Here is a 19,922-nt window from a genome sequence, read left to right as displayed (position 1 = left end):
AAAAATTGGAATGATTATGAACATTGGAATGTTGTGCAAGATGAACGCATTTTTTTCTCAGCTGTGATGGAGAATGACTTGGTGTGAAAAGGCTTGCTGTACTCTGCAGGTGGGCTGGTGAGAAGTGAGCCCTGTGGAGGAAGGGAAGCAGGTTCTTTTCGTAACACTGAAGGCAAACATCCTGTTCTTTTTGTAAGCATTAGGTAATTAAATATTTCCTAGCCAAGAAAGAGAAAAAAACTCCATGGCTATTTATTTCATCCCTTCCCTAATGCCAATCACTTTAAATGTGTTTAATTAACAACTATTTATGGAGCGCCTACTATGTGCTAGGCACTAGGCTGGGTGATGAGGCCAACCGTGGACAAAACCCTGTTGCTCCCCTCCAATGAGCACTGTACACTTTCCTGAAGACATCACACAGCATGGTTTTTAATGACAATCCAATGTGATTGTGGAAAGTGCTAGAAAAAAGTAAGTCACCCAGCTGACACTGGGAACAGAGCACAGAAGGCTTGCTAGAGTAAGATTGGCCAGATTGGAAGTCAATCAAAGACCTAAAGAAGGAACAGGAATTAGCTAAGACTTCTGAGTACATAGACCCACATTTTATTCATGGTTCAATTATTCTCTTGGGCTGTTTGCTCAGATCCTGGGTGATTGCCAACTTGAAAAAATGAAAGGATATGTTAATAAGATCTTTGAAAGTGCTGCACAATACCTGGCCAGAGGAGAGTAATAATAATGATAATTCTGTTTAATTAGGGCTTCACGAGACCAGACTCCTTAATGACTGCTTTCAACATGTTATCTCATTCCACCCTTGCCACAGCACTAAGATATGAGGCAGGTGCCAGCTTAAGCCCATTTGATAGTGGAGGAGATTGAGACTCAGAAAGTTTAACAACTTACCATAACTTACCATTTACCTGACCTCAGAGTTGGTGTTCTCAACTACTGTGATAGAGCACTCCTGGAAAGTAACCTGACACCAAGCAGGGGCTTAATAAATATTTATTGAATGAATATAGCCTTCAGTAACTAATAAATGCCAACCAACCAAAAAAATCAACATCACCACTAATACAAAAATAATGGATCTTTTTAGAGAATAAAAAAGCTCATTCAAAACAATCCATTACAAATACATAAGACTTTTCTTTTAACATGTATCAGTCATATATGTCTTATAACCCATAGAAGATAACTAGAATTGGTCTTATAATCCCACATTGCCAACAAAAAAGATAGTATAGATATTATAGAGAGTAGACCTATTTTTCTTTATGAGGAGATTAAGGCAGCTAGCAATAAGCTTTAACTTGCCCAAGGTCTTACAGAGACCAGAAAGCAAATTTTTGAATCCTACACTGGAGATTTTTCTATTGCTCATCTTCCTCTGGATGCACAACTGTGAGTTTAAGATGTGGTTGACTGTCTTGAAATGCAGGGCACAGGACACCAAGGCAGCTCAAGGGAAACCCATCATGCTTTCAGCTGCAACAGAAAACTGCTATTGTTGTACCGGACCGAGCATAGAAAGTCAACACCAAGACAAAAGTATGCCAAATTGCAGGGTCTTTTTTTTTTTTTTTTTTTTTGAGACGGAGTTTCTCTCTTGTTACCCAGGCTGGAGTGCAATGGCGCGATCTCGGCTCACCGCAACCTTCGCCTCCTGGGTTCAGGCAATTCTGCCTCAGCCTGCTGAGTAGCTGGGATTACAGGCACGCGCCACCATGTCCAGCTAATTTTTTTGTATTTTTAGTAGAGACGGGGTTTCACCAGGATGGTCTCGATCTGTTGACCTTGTGATCCACCCACCTCGGCCTCCCAAAGTGCTGGGATTACAGGCTTGAGCCACCGCGCCCGGCCTTGCAGGGTCTTTATTGCCGGCAGCCAAGGAGGACTCACGTCTCTCCAACCCGTGGTCCCAAAGGGAGGGTGCCAAGACCTTTCATAGCTGTAAAAATTACCTTGGGAGTGAGGGTGAGGGGCGGGGGTGGGGGTGAGGGGCTTTAGACATTCCGAGGGCTAGTGGATTCTGCAAATCACCTTCTGGGCGGAGATGAGGGTGAGGGGCTCCAGACATTCCGAGGGCCAGAGGACTTTTTGACATTCTGACTGTTACTTAAGTGGTTCACAAAAGTCAAGATTAGCATTCGTTTACACATTGTCTGGGTAGGGCAGCGATCACAGTCCTTAATTACTTATTCACATTCGGGTTATAGATAGCAGTTTCAACAGAAAGCTGAGGTATGGTTGAGGTATGCAGTGGGGCTTCTTACCATGTTACACTATCAACATGTGGAATAGGAAAAGAATGATCTCTTCCTCAGTTCTGCAAATATCCATTGAGCACCTACTATGTACTCAGCATTCTAGGCACTGGAGTGCCAATAGTGGAGGGGCTAGACAATAAGTATAATAAACAAGTGGAATTAAAATATGAGGCTATCAATGCAAGAACATAAACCAATAGGGAGTACAGGGATGTGGTGTTCTCTTTTAAATAGGATGGTCGGGACTTCATGCAAATGACATCTGAGGAGTGAAAGGCAGAAGGCAAAAAAAATTCATTGTGTGACTATCTGGGGAGGAGAGTTCCAGATAGAGGAAACAGCCAGTACAAATTCCCTGAGGCAAGAGCTTAACTGGTATGTTTAAAGACTGGACTTGAGGCCAGTGTGTCTGAAGTTGAGTAGGCAAAGAAAGAAGTTGTGAACAATGGAGGCAGCTGATGGCAGACAGATGCAAGGTGGGACCTTATAAACCATTATAAATACTTGGTCTCCTGCCTTAATGAAATAGAGAGCCACTAGTCAAAAAACGCTCTTTCTAGCAGCAGTTCAATTAACGGACCGCTGTCAGAAGAAGGAATTAGTTGAAAGGTTATTGCAATAATCCAGTTTTTCACATAATAAGTCAAAAGGCAGGGAGCCCCCAGAGCTGATAAATTCCCTAGGTGAAGCACAGCATAGAGAACTCAGATCCTCTCTATCTCTCCTGCTTTGCTGTCCTTGGAATGTCAGCTTTGTCCCAAGACAACTGCAGCAATTCTGGATGTTACTCTGAGATAAACCAACAATGTCAAGTGAAAGGACATTCTGGTTATTTTTTAAAGCAAGGAACCTTTTCCTGCAGATATCCCTAGAAAATTTTTTTTGATGTCCCCTTTGCCACAGTCTAAGTCAAATGCCCACTTTTAAACCATCCATTGGCAAGGAGAATGGGAGTAGGCTAATTGGCTTTATACAAATAGGCTGGCACCTGAGTTTCATATAGGACCATCATCCCTGAGTGGAAGATACTACAACAAAATCTAGACTTTGCAGCAAGGAATGAGGGTACAATTCAAGGTAGTCTAACAATAGTATCAGCTACAAGGAAAATGAGACTGATAAGACTTAACCAATTCTATGGCTACCACTGTGCAAAGAATGGTGGGTCATTGACTTGTTCTTTGTAAAGCATGTGGCTCAAGCAAATTTAGACACCAAGCTTCTCTAGACTGACTTGTCTTGAAACTGGGGCCTGGGGTGTGTGAGAAAATTATTTTCCTTTTTGTAAATATTGCTAATTAATCAGGCTCAGCATCATCCTACTTACTTCCTATGTTATTAGTTAATGGAATTTAAAAGCCAAGAATAAATAATTAAGCACATGGACACTGTGGGGTGGTTCCTGTTTTTTTGCTCAAGGTTTCAAGTAACCATTATGCCTTTTTCTTGGTATATTTATTTTTAGTCTATCATATAGAGTTTTAAAAAAGAGAGTATAGCTAACTTTATACCAATTTGGTTGGAGGTAAGAATATTGAATTTTATTTATCCATTTATTCAGTAAACATATATTAGGCAGTAGGTGCTGGAAACACAGCAGCCCTCAAAATAGCCACAGTCCATGGTATTAATGGAGCTCACATTCTAGTGCAGAGATCAACAATAGAAAATACAAGCTTACAAAAACAAAATATTTTCCCATGATGACACATGCTATAACGAATATAAAATGTGATTGTGTAGGAGTGGCTAGATGAAGGAATGAGGAATGGCACATTACATGGCTTTTCAATGAAGGCTTTTCTGAAGAGGTGACATTTAAGCTAAGATGCAAATAGTGAGTAGAAACCATGTTCAAAAAAACTCACGGAAACAGTGGTTAGACACAGGAAACAAGCGCAAAGGCTCTGAGATAGACGCAATCCAGGCATGGCTGGAAGGAAGCCCAGGAGGACCGGATCATCAGTAGGGGAAGAGTCTATATTGAGGTTGTGGAGGGAAGCGGAGGCAGGTTCAGGTGTGAGCTTTAAACCCATGGTAAATACTTGTGTCTTATGCTGGGTACAATGAAAAGCTTTCAGGATTCTAAGCATGAAAGTACTCTGATGTTTTAGGACCTGAATCCTAGGGCATTTCGCCTCAATGGAGAATTTTCAGTAACATAATCTTCCTTATAGTTGTATTGTGAAAATTAAACCTCACCTCTAAACTCAACTATTTTTCTTTGCTTTGTGTTTGCTTCCAGCCTAGAGGTTTTCATACCTCATCTCTCATAGTAAAATGTTGTCTGTGGTCTGAAGCTCATTGTGGTATCTTTGCCCAGGACCAGTCGGAATTTGTGAATGTTACAGTGTTAGTCAGTACCTAAAAGTGATTTTCAAGGCATTGTTGAGATCACTTAAATTTGGGGGGGAGGGGTCCTTAGACCTGACCATGTCCTTTCAGTTTATAGTTTAGGGAACTTAAGATCTATTGCTTTTTCATTTTATTTTTTTTTAACCCTGCATGATATTTTTATAATTTTATTAGCTGTTTCTTAAGGGTCATTATTATATATTGTCTCATGAGTGATTTTTTTTCTGAGTACTATCTAAGGCAACCTTTCCCAAAATTATGGCACGGTTATTTCTCCATGTGTGCTTCTCAATCTACACCATTAATCAAATGTACCAGGTAATTTTAATGTTGGCAGGTCTATACCAATGATATTCAAGCAGTAATGATTTCCAAATATTGATATTAAGTGCCTATTTTCCAAGGAAAACTGATGGCAGTTTTTTACAGCTTACCATTCATGCATGCTTCAGAATTTATGTTCCTGTTCGTTTTTTAGTCAATGATTCATGTAAAGCACAGCTTCTCATCAGACATACCTGAGAGAGAATATTTTTCTAGTAAGTATTTTACAGCTTGCTGAAGATAAGATGTCTTTTTAAAATATTGCTATTTAATAGCACTTTACACCAAATTCATAAAACTAAAACAGAAAAATTAACAGACTTTATTTTCAAAACAATCAAAATACTACTGTTTAAAACTTGCATTTTTTTTACATAAAGTAATACTCTGTGTTTTTAATGAAAACTTGAGGATATTGGAAGGACTTTATCATAGTTAAAAGAATGAACTGTGAACAGATGGCCTGGATTTGAATCCCAATGGGACAACTTTCTGTGTCCCTTTGAATAGATTGCATAACTATATTTTGATTTAACTTCACTTTACTCCTCGATAAAATGGGATAATAGTAGTTTCTCTTTCATAGACTTGTAATGAGGATGAAATAAAATAATCCACACAAAGCACAGAGCTTGACACAGTGAATGCTAAGTAAATGTTAGCTGCGATGCTGATGAAAACACAGATTACAAGAAAATAAAAATGACTCATCATTCCATGACCCAGATCATGTTTTCAATGTTTAATATGTGCTAAGTTTAGTAAACTCTCTCTGAATGAACTTAAAATGGCCATCAGATCCATGTATTTACTAAAAAAATGACTTTTACCTGGGTGCACAAAAAGATTACACTTCATCTTTGGGAAGAGCAATAAACATCTGTAGAGGGTTCTAGGCTCCACTTCTACAGACATGATGTCAGAGCAAGTGGAAGAAAATTACAGACAGCTAGTTGTCTCTACATTACCAACAAACATGAACAATTAATTAGCACTTCTTACACCTAATCAAAGTATTGTGTGCCCACATGATGTTAATGAGCAAATAGGTAACTGTGTGATTAAACACTTAGATTCATAGCGTGTTGGAATTTGGAGGAAACTGGAAGAGCTTTTCTAAGCTGCCCACTTATAGATAGAGAAGCTGGGGTACAGAAAGGAAAATAGACAACGAAGTTATGAGTTTCCTTATCATATTACCATTTAATGTTTCCACCACTCAGGTTCCCCTGAGGCATTATGGGATTAGAGTCTGATATCCCTTCTGGTGAAGAAACAAAGGAGTATTACTCAGCCTGGAAAAAGAAAGAAAGCCTGTCATTTGGGACAACACAGATGAATCTAGAGGACATTGTGTTAAGTGAAGTAAGCCATGGACAGAAAGGCAACTACCAGATGATCTCACATCTGTGGAATCTAAAAAAGCTAAACTCATACAACCAGAGAGTAGGGGATGGGTAAGTGGAGGTTGGGGATACAAAGAACACAAAATTTCAGGTAGACAGAAGGAATAAATTCAAGAGTTCTACTGTTCAACATGGTAACTATAGTCAAAAACAAGGTATTGTATACTTGAAAATTGCTGAGTAGATTTTTAGTGTTCTCATAAGTAAATATTAAGTATGTGAGGTAATGCATATGTTAATTAACTTAGCCATTCTAAAATGTATACATATTTTAAAACATCATGTTATACACCATAAATGTAGACAACTCTTTGTCGATTAAAAATAAAAACCGCCGTCCAGGCACAGTGACTCACGCCTGTAATCCCAGCACTTTGGGAGGCCGAGGTGGGTACATCACCTGAGGTCAAGAGTTTGAGACCAGCCTGGCCAACATGATAAAACCCCATCTCTACTAAAAATACAATGATTAGCTGGGTGTGATGGCAGATGCCTGTAATCCCAGCTACGCAGGAGGCTGAGCTAGGAGAATCACTTGAACCTGGGAGGCGGAGGTTGCAGTGAGTCACACCACTGTACTCCAGCTTGGGTGACCGCCTCAAAAATAAATAAAATAAAATAAATTAAATTAAAATCCTTCTGACCCTCAAGGAGATGTTAGCATTTTCTATCTCCATTGTATCAGCCAGCTGTTAACCTAGATGGTGATTAAATGGACAGATATGAAAGGAGGAAAGACAGTAGCCCTCCAAGGGCCTTGGTGTTGTCTTTTGGTCAACACCCAGGCTGATCACATTAGCAGAGGGGTTCAATACGTGTATTTGGCTCTTGATGAAGCCTGGCTCCCCTAGGCTTCTCTAAAGTCTTCCTCAGAAACTGCTGACATTTCCCAACTTCTCATGGGCAGGGGAATTTTGATAATACACAAAAAAAATCATAATTAGAAATGGCTTTCTAGTAGTTCAAGAAAGGCATTAAGATAGGAGCCATATCTATCTTATTTGTCTAATACAGTGCCTGGCACTTACTGAAAGCTCAATAAACTTAACATTGAAGAAAAATTATGGTCAGCACTTAGCACATCCAGCATTCCAGGTGCTAGGTTCTTGACCTGTCAAGCACTTTCAAAGGCCTCACTTCTTAGCAGAGATTGCATGACACCACAATGAAGAGCACAGACTCCAGAAAAGCTCACCCAGGTTTGCAGTCCAGCAAATCTGCTATATGAGTATGGCATTTAATTTTAATCTGTGCCTCAGCTTCTTCATCTGTAACATAGGAATAATAATTGAAGGCACATCCAGGGCCCTGTGAGGATTAAATTAGCTAATACATGTATTTACAACACAGCATGGAATACAGTCAATGCTTGCTCTGTCATTTTTTTGTTAGCACTGACTTACTCACTCCATAGGCCCTGTAAAGGAGATATTCTGATACCTAGATTGTGGCAGAGGAAATCGAGATTTGAAGAGCTTCAAAAATAGAATATTTCTGCCAAAATTCCAATTAGTCTCTGGAAAACCTGTGATTTAAACCTAGAAGGTAAACATTCAAGGGAATCAATAATGGTTCTCTGTGGTAGTTAAGAGAGCAGACTTAACCACCTGACTCTGGAGTCAGTCTGTCAGGTTTGAATCCAGCCCGAATCAGGGCCCTGTTATTACCAGATGTGGATCCTTGAACAGGTTATGCTGAGCCTTGGGGTCTTGAGAATAATAGATCCTATCTCACAGGGATGTTACAAGATTTAAAAGAGATAATGCTTGTTCACATTTAGCTCACGGACCCGCAGTCAGCAGGCACCCCATAAACTCATTTTTGTCAATAGTAACAATAGCTATAGTCAATTCCAGTTGCTTCCTCCAAAAGCTCTCCCAAACACCCCAAAATCATGCTTGACTCTGCCTTCTAACTTCCTTATACACCCCCTACTCATGTACTCTATCAATAAGTCATATGTCATTTTTCCTCTTTTCTCTAAATAGGTCAATGCCTCCAATCCCTTGACCTCATTCCAACCTCATTGCCACTATCTTCATTTGGACATCATCTTCTCTTCTCTGGATATTAGGGCAGCTTCTTTGGCTTACTCCCACTCTCATTATTGTCTCGACTACCTCCAATCTATTCTTCTTACTGTGTCCAGAGTAGTATCTCCAGTGTGTACATATGTCACTTGCTTCCCCAAAGGCTTCACTGGGTTTCATTACTCTTAGGATACCCCCAGCCTCACTCACCATTCTCCTCATGTACTCTCTCCTCCATGTGTCTTCTAATGCCATATCCCCTCACCTGCAGCACTACATACATACTGTCTCCTTTGTCAGAAATACTTTCATCCTCTCTTTTTCTTGTAACCCCGTATTCATCATTCAAATCTCAGTTTTGGTTTTAGTTTCGCAAGTAAACCTTTCTTAACCCTGAACTCTGAGTTTGGTGGCCCTTGTAGAAGCTCCTGAATGTTCTCCATCATACACTTACTAAATGCATTATAATTTTCTTGCTTCTTGTATGTTTCCTCTACTAGACCATACTCTGCATAAAGACAGTGTCATATCTAGCATGTCTGCTACAGCTACTTGCTGATATACAACTACAAGTTGTATAAGCATTCCTAGTGCCCAGCACCCTGCCTGGCATATACTAAAGCTTAACAAATACATATTGAACTAAAGGATACTAACTTTTCAATCAGCAAGAAAGACCAAGAAGACAGGAGACTCCAAGAAAATTCATTCTAGTGCCCGAAGTGACATTCCTTACTGCTAAGTTCAACTCCTTGTCAGTGTACTTGGTTTATGGAATGCCTTCGAGTTTAAATAATTTGTCATAGAATAGAGCTGTCATTTTTCAATGTGCCAGTATCAGTGGATGCCTAAAGAGCTACACAGAACCAAACGGCAACAAGTTTATATGCTTAAGTTTTTAAAACACGTTTACAAGTGTTGTTTCATATACTATATTGTTTTGATTTATATACCAGACTTGTGGGAGAATGAGGTGAGCAAACTAAAGTATAAAGAATTACACACAGATCTTAGTTCTCGTTTCTTCTAATGAAAATGTTATTTACCCACATTATGCTGTCTAATGTGCAATTATTGTGTCCATTATTACAGCCTAGGTCTCTGAGGCCATATTGCTATAAAGCGGTGATTCTCAATCTAGGGTATGGGAGGGTAATTTTGCACCCCCGAGGATATTTACGATGCCGGGAAACATTTTGGATTGTCCTGACTGGGGGATGGGAGGTGTGTTACTGGTATCTTTTGGGTAGAACACAGGGACACTACTAAACATTCTAAAACAGCCCCATCTCCCCCACACAACCACACAACGATTACCTCATCTGAAATATCAATAGCGATGAGGTTGAGAAATCCACCTATAAAGCAAAGCTCATAGACTGAAACAGCAAAGGGGGAAGTAATTGTGTAAATCTCTCCAGATGTAATCCAGATGTAGAGGAAGTGGTGAGTACATACCCTGTTTAAAGGCATGAAGTTTGAACTAGAAAATATCATACTCTGCAGGCCAAACAGAACTCTTGCGCAGGCTGCCGTGAGCAGTGTGACACTCCCAGGGGAAGGTCCTCGCTGAATGAGCAAATCTGGCTCCTTACTGTCAGAACAACAGGAACAACATTTTCTCCCCTGCTGCCTCCTAAAAGATTTACTATTATGGCCTCTCAGAATCAAGAGGAAAACTGGGTTAAAAGTGTTTTCTTGAAAAGACGTTAAACCCAATCACTCAAATGCCTATTCGGTATCTCTAAGGTGTAGCCTTCGGCTCAGAAAACTAAGATCTTGCCGCCTAGATTCATGTACAGGGTAGCTTTCAAATCCTCTAACGTTCTCATCTGTCCAGAAAGAAATACGCTGCCTGATCCTGGGGAAGGCTTTATAGCCAAAATAGATATCGCAGTCAGAGAAATCCTTTAAAAATATTATTTCATATCTGCATAGTGGTTCCTTTTCATAATATTCATGATAGAATTAAATGCAGAGATGTCCATGAAGGAAGCAGACAATTCCTTCTGCAGAGCAGGAAGCACATTCTGGATTTACTTTGGAATGCTTTCTTTTTATGAAGACTTTGAGGCATTATATACTGAATAATTGGAACATTTTTTATCCCACTTGGACAAGAAATGTTAAAGTCCACTATTTCCAAACAAGAGCTAATAAGTGCATAGCCCAAATACAGCAGTTGAAATCTGCTTTGTATATTTAAAGTATGTTTTATAATTCCATTAATTTATAATTAATAGGAGAAAGAGTGAATTTGAGCTGTTTTAATAAAACTATTACTGTTACCTTTTACCAGAAAGTTCTTCCCACTTATATCTCCACATATACAAATTCTTCTTCAAAGCCTATCCCAGATGCCACCACTTCCAGGAAGTCTTCTTGGAATTTGTCCCAATGTTTTATTTAGGTGTGAGAGTTTTCCACTATGCATTTTATCTGTTATTCTCTTTTGGCCCTCCTATGATATTCATATATTTATTTTTTAATTTTGTCTTTTCTATCCCTTCCCTTCCTTTTCTCCTTCCTCCCTTCCCCCTCCCTTCTTTCTCCTTTCCCCCTCCTTTTCTCCCTCCCTCACTCCCTTTTACATTGTGTGCCTATACATGTATCTAATCTCACAGTCCTTGGCACCATGTCCTAGGAATCACAAAACTTCCAACACTTATTGGATCTTTAGAGGCACTGATAGGCAGGTGTGTGGATTTGGCTAGGTTTCTTCTACATGATTGTGGTAGTCATTGGGAAACCCTTTCTTTCAAATAGGTCAGAAGTCAATTTGCCCACCCCTAATCAAATACCCACAAGTTCCAAGTAAGTCGATAGAAAATTTTAGTCTCATTCTTGGTGCCGTGTCCTGTACTAGACTGCAGGGGAGATAATGTTCAGACCAGGCAACTCAGAGAGCACTGTGGCATGGGACAGCCGGTGCAGGGCAGTGAGCGGAGAGCCTGTACTGGAATACTGCCTCCTCTGCCTGCTTGCAGTTGACTTCCTTTAATGTCTCTGTGTAAACTTCCTCATCTAGAAACAGATAAAATAATGATATCTACTTTATTATAGGGTTTTCAGAAGGATTCAATGAGATATCCTAGGTAGAGTACCTAGCAAGTAACTGGAACCTAGTCACTCAGATGAATGAAGAACTCAGATAAATATAGATTTCGTAGTTGCTCTTATTACTACAGCAGTCAGGCATCACTTGATGGGGATACAATCTCAGAAGAGCATCATTAGGCAATTTTGTCATTGTGAAAACCTCCTAGAGTGTGCACTTACACAAACCTAGATGGTACAGCATATTGCTCCTAGGCTACAAACCTGTACAGTCCTGAATGTCACCATCCTGAATACTGTGGGCAGTTGTAACACAATGAAAGCATTTGTGTATCCAAACATAGCTAAACATAGAAAAGGTCCAGGAAAAAATGTAATATTATAATCTTATGGGGACACCTTCATATCTGCAGTCCATGGTTAACTGCAGTGTCATTATGGCACATGACTGTAGTATCATCATCTATTAAAATCATGTTTCCATGGTTCAGAACTAAAAAAGCAAACAAACAAAACAAGAAACCATGTTACCTTCCTTCTCCAACTTTTCTTTATAAATTAGGAGATGTTATTTATCTACTTTTTATAGGTACTGTGAGAGTTACTATACAAAATTTTGGTGGAAAATGTGCTTGGCTTTATCGTGCTTTTCCTTCTTTCATTGTTTTTAATGAGAGCCAAAATCTTCTGTTGTGAGGCACCGAGATTTGTTTCTTCCCCAGTTTCATGGTAGTGCCTGCTCTAAATGGAGCCGACCCCCGTCTTCAAAGTCCTCTTCAGTCTTATCTGTAGCTGCCCACCTCTCTCTTGCTTTAGTCACAAGCCAAGAAAGCTGACTGAAAAATCAGTCCAGACTGCCAATCAGAAAAACGAATCAAGTCACTCCTGACTGCTGCTAGGTCTGGTGGATGCAATGAGTGAGGAAATGCAGCACAGTCTATGTCCCCGTAGAGCTTATATTAAAGCAGAGAAACAAATGTTAAATTATTTTAAAAATAAGTAATTAGTTCTATTAGGAGAGGAAATCTCTATAAGGATAAATTTCAAGCTATGGTAAATGAGAGGGCCAAACCCATTCTTTGGCCATTAATTTGTCTTTCAGCCTCAGCTCAAATATCACCTCCTCCAAGAAGCCCTCTCTGACCTTCAAGCAAAGCAGTCACTCTCTAATCCATGTCCCACTTTATTTCCTTCATTCTAACTTTCACTACCTAAAATAACCTTGGTGTTGTAGTGTATGTTTATTGCCTACCTCCCTCTTTGAAAATGTAAACTCAAAGAGCTAAACCTCAATATATGATTTATTACTGTATCTCCAACACCTAGAAGAGTGTCCGGCATTTAATAGCTGCTAAAAAGTTTATGTTATATAAATGAATGGCTAAATGGACTAACTACAAAGAGGATCTTCTTTCTTTCAGGTCAGAATCTAACAAGTTGTGAATTTCACACACTGGCTAGTGTGTGTAGGAAGTGTGATGGAAATCGTTAGAATTTTCTTCATTCATTTCAACTCAATTCAATCCAGCATGTACTTATCAAACTCCTATTATGCTTCAGGCTGCAAACTTTGATCTCAGAATGCAGCAGAAAAAAAAGTCAAATTTTTACCCTCCTGCAACTTAGAGTCTGGCCAGGGCATCAGATACTAAACAGCAAGTATTAAAGAATTCTTAGCACTTTACTAGATTATCTCATTTAATCCTCACAGCAGCTCAGCAGCTGTATATGTTAGGAATGGTTATTATACCCAAAGAAGAGAGGAGTAGGCTTTGGTGTTTTTTTGTTTGTTTTTGACAGTCTCACTCCGTCACCAAGGCTGGAGTGCAGTAATGTGAACATGGCTCACGGTAGCCTGAACCTCCCAGGCTCAAGTGATCCTCCTGCTTCAGCCCCTCAAGTAGCAGGGACTATAGGTGGGTAACACCATGCCTGGATAACTTTCTGTATAGTTTTTAGAGATCAGTTTTCACTCTCTTGCCCAGGCTGGTCTTAAACTCCCTAGTTCAAGTGATTTGCCCACTTTGGCCTCCAGAATGCTGGTATTAGAGGGGTGAGCCACCACACCCAGCTGAGAGTAGGTATTTTATCTGTCATATTTACTATTGATCCTTTAGCACCGTGCCTGGCCTAACTAGGTGCTCAATACATATGCTCAATAATGAACGGATATTTTAAAAGAGGAAGCTCGTGTGGGGGGAGTCTGTAGAAGGGGGATTTGATCCAGTCTGAGGCATCAAGAAACCTCTCCCTGAAGTCTTGGCACTTCATTGAAGATTTAAAGAATGAGTAGGAATTTACTTTGCTTTGGCTTAAGAGTAAAAACCTAGGTGGGCTCATCCTGATTGATATTAAATAAGTGAATATTTTCCCTGTGATTTAGTTCCCTTCATAGTAAAATGAAAAAGTCTAATGATGAACCTTCCCCCAAAGGAGGTTATAAAAACATACCAAGAGAGAATTATCAGGGTAACTTTCCTGTAGACTTGGGATTCAGTGAGAGGAGGCAACAGGACTGGAGCCAGTGAGGACAGGCAGTTAGGAGACTCCAAGTCCGTTGGCCCCAAGGCAGGGGCTCCAGCTGGACTTGGCAGGGCAGGAATGATTGCTTCTGTTCTCCCAAGAGGTCAGTCTGAAGAAAAGCTTAGAGCAGCCTCGTCCAGAGCACAGCACTCAAGAAACTTCCAATTAATTGCTTTTTTGCTACTAAGTGTCAGAACCTGACATGTGGAAATCATCTGGTGAAACTCTTATCTCTGGACTCTGCTCTGCCAGACTCAAGGGCCTTCTCACATGGCACCTAAATGGGTCACTTTTATCTTTCCTTCCTCCGAGACTCCTGGTTTCCCTTTCAGAGACCTCTTTCTGCTCTTGGGCTCTCCCTTCAGAAACCTCTGCCATTGCCTTAGATTCTCTCTTCTCCTCATAATGACACCGCTCCTCTCCTGGTAACCCTGCTCTTATCTATGACGTCAGTTGCATCAGAGACTAATGCCACTTACAGAGGTAATGACTGCTAACTCTTCATTTGCTATGCCTCCCAGTAAGATAATTGCCTTTCGACAGTTTTTTTTCTTTATTTTTTATTTTTTGTAAATAATGCCTAATGCAAAAGCATGGATCTCTTAACACTGACCCTTTGGGGCCTTATAATCCCAAAGAATCTGTTCATATCCTCTTCCTGCTCTCATAGCCCATATGCGGCTATATTAAAACAGTTCATTAGTCTCTCTTTTTTCTAGAATATGTACTTCTTTAGAGCAGGGGTGGTAACTCACATCCTATGTCTCCATCACTCAGCCTCATGCCTGATACATAATCAGGTGACAACAAACTGCTGGATACATGATTTAGGACAAGGGGTTTGGAAAACTTACCCAAACTTGTCAAGCTAGAGCGTGCAATTAAATATCTTACTCCAGAGGTTCTCAAATTTAAAGAAAGAATCACTTTTCATCCCCAGAGAATCTGGATCTATTGGCTTGCGGGCTGTGAAATCTGCATTCTTCACTAGCTCATCAGATGATTCTAGTGCGGAAATATGGGATCTCCTTTTGACAAATTATTATATCCCCTCAGCCTGTTTTCTCTTCTGTAAAATGGGATTGTTGAGAGAATAAAGAGAAAAAAAGCACACTGAAACAGTTCAAATGGTGCAGTGCAAAATACCTGCATCAGATTCACCTGTCCAAAGAAACTTCAAATTTGTTCTGTTTGCCTCTTGCTCATTCTGCCTATGGGTAGGTAAGTACCGAGACCTTACGCTAAATCAGTCATTTTAGATTTGAACTGAAAAGACATTTTCAATTGAGGTCAAGAGGTATTGGTTGGTTTGGAGTGGTCTATTTGGGACTTGGGTTCTAGTCCCATTATTCTTTTGCTTCTACTGGAGACGACAGTATTTTGTTTGTTTTGTTTTGTTTTGTTTTTGTTTTTGTTTTTTTTGAGTTCTTTGAAAATAACTATGGCCAGCATCTTCAGTGAGTATTTTTTTCATATAATTACTCGGGAAGTAATTAATGAGTGCCTACTATTGACTTAGAAAGTATTTGCTAAGTGTCTACCATTTATTTAAAGCTGAAATACACAATTAAAGTTGAAGCATGTTTATCCACAAATTCCATAATGCCTTTATTTGAATGATCTATTCCAGCTTTGTGATAGGCTCAAATCCACTTCATTTGTGCTATAAAGGACCTTCACACGCACATAAAAAGTTTAAAATATCTTCCAGAAGCTCTACCCATATATATTGATTTATCCATTCACCCATTCACTTACTCAATAATATTTACTATCTACTTTGTGCAGGCACTGGGTGAGGCAGTAGAGATATAAAGATGAATTAAACATTGATCTCTCCCTCAAGAGTTTACACTTTCATTATTTTGATAAGATAGCTAAGTAAATAAAGTAATATGTTGTAATTAAGGGCTGGTACAACTATTATAGACAATAGTAATTAAACTTAGGAACCACTTACAACGTGCTAGACACGGAGCTAAACCCTTTATATGAACTATTCTACTACGTCCTCAATAGTATCATTTGAGATTCTATTATTATCCTTGTTAGGCCTGTAGTGAGGCTAAAATAGGTTAAGAAGTTGCCCAAAATCACACAGTAAGTCTGTCAAAGGCAGGATTAAACCCTGGCTGTCTAACTGCAGCATCACTCCCCTTAAGCACATCCCTCTTCAGCTACTCTTAGGTGGGTGTCTGGCTCTGAGAAGGCCAACAGCAGCAACATCGGTAGTTTATCACGTGCCTTCAGTGCGCCTGATCTCTATGCTTATTGTCTCACTTCTTTCAAGAATCCATGAGGAAAACTTTGTCATTGTTCCCGTTTTATAGATGGAGAAACTGAGGTGCACAGTGCTAAAGTTTTGCTCATTTCTACCCAGCCGCCAAGTGAATGCACTGGGATGCAAACTGTTGGGGTCAAATTGACCCGAAAGCCCACAGGGTTTCTACTCTCTCATTGCTGGCTGGAGGTTAGAAATGAAGTATCTCTTAGGAAGACACTCCTGGATATACTCTTCTGACACAAGTTTGAAATTACCCACACAAACAAAGCAGACCGCTTACCATGTGTGTACCTATGCAACAATCTTGCATGTTCTTCACATGTACCCCAAAACCTAAAATGCAATAAAAAAAATAAATAAACAGCATCTTACTTAGGATGGCCCTACCTTGCCAAGTCCCTGGGTCTCAGGAGGTTATATGTTTACTGCAGAATTAAATGGCCTGGCTCTGCCAGCAGTTTGTCATCATGTCATAATAGTCCAAAAGTCAGAGAGGTGGCATAGTGATGGGAGAATCAACCGACACAATCAAACAACTGTGTTTTTTCTCTCCCGGGCAGACCAGCACATTCCTCCAATGCTGAGATAAATATTTGTATAAGGAGGAGAGCCTATGAAGGCTTTAAAATTATTCTATCCAATTTTCAAGGCACACTTTTGTTTTTAATTTTATTTTTGAAAATCTTAGGGAAATGTTGGTTTTCTTTTATGGACATTTAAATCATTTCCTTGTGCCTCTGAATGCAGCACGAAGGACATTTGTCTCTTTCTCTTCGTTATATACAATAGTGTCTTTGACAGAACTTGTAAATCCCAAACTGAAGCCCTGTGCATTCTTGCCTTCCAGTGATAAGGTTTCCAAAGTCATTATTATTTCATGGGCCAAAACCAAACCAATTCCTTATCCCAAATTACTTATATTTGGTGGTTGGTCATGTCCTTAAATTATATTGGTCTCTTGGTCTCGGTCTCTCTCTCTCTCTCTCTCTCTCTCTCTCTCTCTCTCTCTCTCTCTCTCTCATACACACGCACATTTGAAATCTCAGTGAGAGTGTTGGTAAAGCTGTGTAATCCTTGGATCAACTTAGTTTTTCCATGTTTTTTATGCCATCAGGGCACATGGATTGATGAAGGGTCAGTTCCTTTGGGTTTAGTCTCTGTTCTTGCATTGTGGCTTTCTATCTGGAGAGTGAATAACTCAGAACTAAGTTACTGCTTCACTGTTAATGCTGGCAGGGGAAAAAGAAGCAGTAGTGGAGCACAGAATCTATCTGTGTTAGCCCTCTGTCACCGACTACTCAACCCAGCTTCTGGCTTCACCTAAATGATAAATGGTCCTATTGTCTGGGCTTTAGTATTTAAAGAAAATAGAACTAAATCTAGATTAAGCAAGGACAGAGACCTATTTCATTGCACTGTACTTTAATATTCCTGAGATCCATGGCATTACGGGTGGCTCCTTTTAACAGCCATCTCTCTCCAGGGCGGAACACTATGCTGTCTTTGTTTCATCTGATCTTTCAGCTAAATAAGAGATGGTCACTTATCCTCACTACTCCCATATCCTGCTGGATTTCTCTTGCGAAAAGAGAAACTCACCACACGGGAAAAGGTAGAGGTTTCAGGCAGAGCATTTCAGCGTGTGTTTACAGGCAGGACTGACTTACTCAGCAAATCCTGCTCGGAGGAGCTTCAGCCAATGAAGAGGCTATATCCCGGCTTGCTTGGGGGCTTCTGAGTTTGAGCTGCATGCAGAAATGTAAGGCAGTGCTTCCTGGCGCTGATGGCAAAATGGGACCCATCTCCAGTTATTCCTCTGGCACCACAGCTTTGCAGACCTGGGAAAGAGCCTACATAAACATATTGGTGATGTAGCCAGCTTAAAAGGCCGAGAGAATCCTTATGGATTCAGGAGACTGTTTTTTTATTTAGATTTTTATTTTTTATTTGGAAGATGAAATGCTTCTCTCGTTACCTGCCTTACATCTTCAGACCTGCGAACACCATCCTCTCTTCCAGCTGCCACACAGAAGGTACAGACCAGAGAGGGAGAGTGTCTGGGTGGGTGGGAAAAGTGGGCTGGTGTCTGACTTCCCACAGGTTCTGCTGATGCTGCTTTCTGTAGCTACTAGGTGACTGTCGTTCCTGGCAAAAGCTTGTATCCAACAGACTTAGATCTGCTTCTAAAACCAGTCTGTCTTGTACAAGAAAAGGAAAGTATTTTCTGAAGAGCAGAATAATGTTGCAAAGGTAATCTCAAAGCTGGCACAGCTAATTAGAAAATAGCTCAGAAATATTTTGCCAATTTTTCTTGTTTCATTTAACATGCAAACAAGTCACTGGAACTAGTGTTAAGCAAAAAAAAAAACAAAAAAACATTAAGTAGGTGCTGCCACATACATCTGTCCGAGCTCTCTGTTTTGTCACTGTCTGTTTGATAATTTGGTGCGTGCCCAAGAAAGCAATTAGCAAAATAAAATTAGCTTAGTACATCACTGTGGAGTGTTGATTGTTGGATTGGCTCACTTGGATACTGTACTTGGGTTACAGAGCAGCAAGAACACAGCTGACTTTCAGCACTTACAGGAAATGTGGTTTGTGGGGGTCCTAAGTTAATGCTTTCAAGAGAGGTTGGGCTGAGCCTTGTACACATTCCCCAGTTCCTGTTTTCTCTGGGGACCTTCTCTGCTGCCTTCTAACCTAGCATGCTATGCATACGTGTGTGTGTGTGCCTTGTAAACATTCTGGCAATTCCCCTTCAACTAAGCATTGCAGAATTCAACGTTTCTATAGTCAGAAGCCAGTTGTATACTTTCTATATGTGAACTGCCTGTTTTTTTAAGATCCGACATATCTTAGAAAAAGAACAATTTCAAGAAATGCCACTGGTTGGACATTTTTCAGGCTTAAGGATTGTTCTACTAGTGGTACTTGATTGAAGAGGGTTGAGGATGGTGAGATGCTGTGACTTCACCTCATGTCCAGCCACAGTCTCTTGGAATTGAGCTGGTGACCAGCCTGTTCTGAAAACTCACCCTTGTTTTCATCCTCCAAGTAGAATCCTGAGACTGGAGGCTGTGTGTTTAAAATGAGGGAAGCATATATTATACCATAAGGTAATTTTTTATCAGTACCTTCAGGAAAGGTCGTAGACATTTGTACTCCCTTTCAAGTAGATCACCCTTGAATTGAGACTGAGGATGATATTTTTCATAGACATTGATATCTCACAGATTTTGATTACAGTTGGGTATTTCCATTTAAAAATTTATTGGTGGTAAAGGGAAATGACCCACTGATAAACCTTTTCTTCCTAGTGGAAAGAAACTAAGTCCTTATCCATATCAAGGGGAGGAGGGGATTGGAAGAATGGCATGGACCAAAATTTCCAGGAGAACTTTTCAAATGCTAGAGATCTAAAGCCATAGAGAAGCTGCCTAGATGACTTTAGCATTTCTGATTGGTTCTCCTGTCCTTTCCTGCCTGCTTAGACTTAGAAAATTTAAACACTTGGTTTACTCAGTTTCTGTCTTATGTATTAATCAAACTAAACATCCTATATCATATAGAAAAAAAACCCACAACAAGATCTTGTAAAGCTGTTTTTGAAAATTAAATTTCACTGATTTATTTTATTAAAATGAAAACCCCATTTTGCTCCTGT

The 19,922-nt window shown here is 39.9% G+C and overlaps 1 protein-coding gene and 1 long non-coding RNA gene across 27 annotated transcripts in view; one reads left to right on the top strand and one right to left on the bottom strand.

The window, feature by feature from the left end:
* The window catches only part of PPP2R2B (protein phosphatase 2 regulatory subunit Bbeta), a 494,567-nt gene that overhangs the window by 7,788 nt on the left and 466,857 nt on the right, over window positions 1-19,922 (top strand). For 8 of the 25 annotated variants that reach the window (XM_078362481.1, XM_078362506.1, XM_078362493.1 and 5 more), the window contains exon 3: window positions 6,182-18,291. The exons of 14 other annotated variants lie outside the window; for them this stretch is intronic. In XM_078362481.1, the coding sequence (XP_078218607.1) occupies window positions 18,213-18,291 (79 nt within the window). In that variant the 5' untranslated portion in view covers window positions 6,182-18,212. Of the gene's footprint in view, window positions 1-6,181; window positions 18,292-19,922 lie in introns of those variants that run through there. 3 more of the 25 variants (XM_002744333.6, XM_078362510.1, XM_078362492.1) reach the window with 1 other exon arrangement.
* LOC118150435 (uncharacterized) lies at window positions 607-18,306 on the bottom strand. 2 transcript variants are annotated; one of them, XR_004738535.3, is made up of 4 exons: window positions 17,926-18,306; window positions 16,539-16,591; window positions 6,159-6,253; window positions 4,787-5,152 (listed from the first exon to the last, which is right to left on the bottom strand). It is a non-coding gene; the product is annotated as an uncharacterized LOC118150435 (long non-coding RNA). The 2 variants fall into 2 exon arrangements; XR_013531451.1 differs by having other exon boundaries at window positions 607-6,253.

The sequence above is a fragment of the Callithrix jacchus genome, chromosome 2, assembly GCF_049354715.1.
Source record: "Callithrix jacchus isolate 240 chromosome 2, calJac240_pri, whole genome shotgun sequence".
NCBI lineage: Eukaryota > Metazoa > Chordata > Mammalia > Primates > Cebidae > Callithrix > Callithrix jacchus.
Note: the sequence above shows the minus strand (reverse complement) of the source record. Positions and strands in the feature narration are given on the sequence as shown.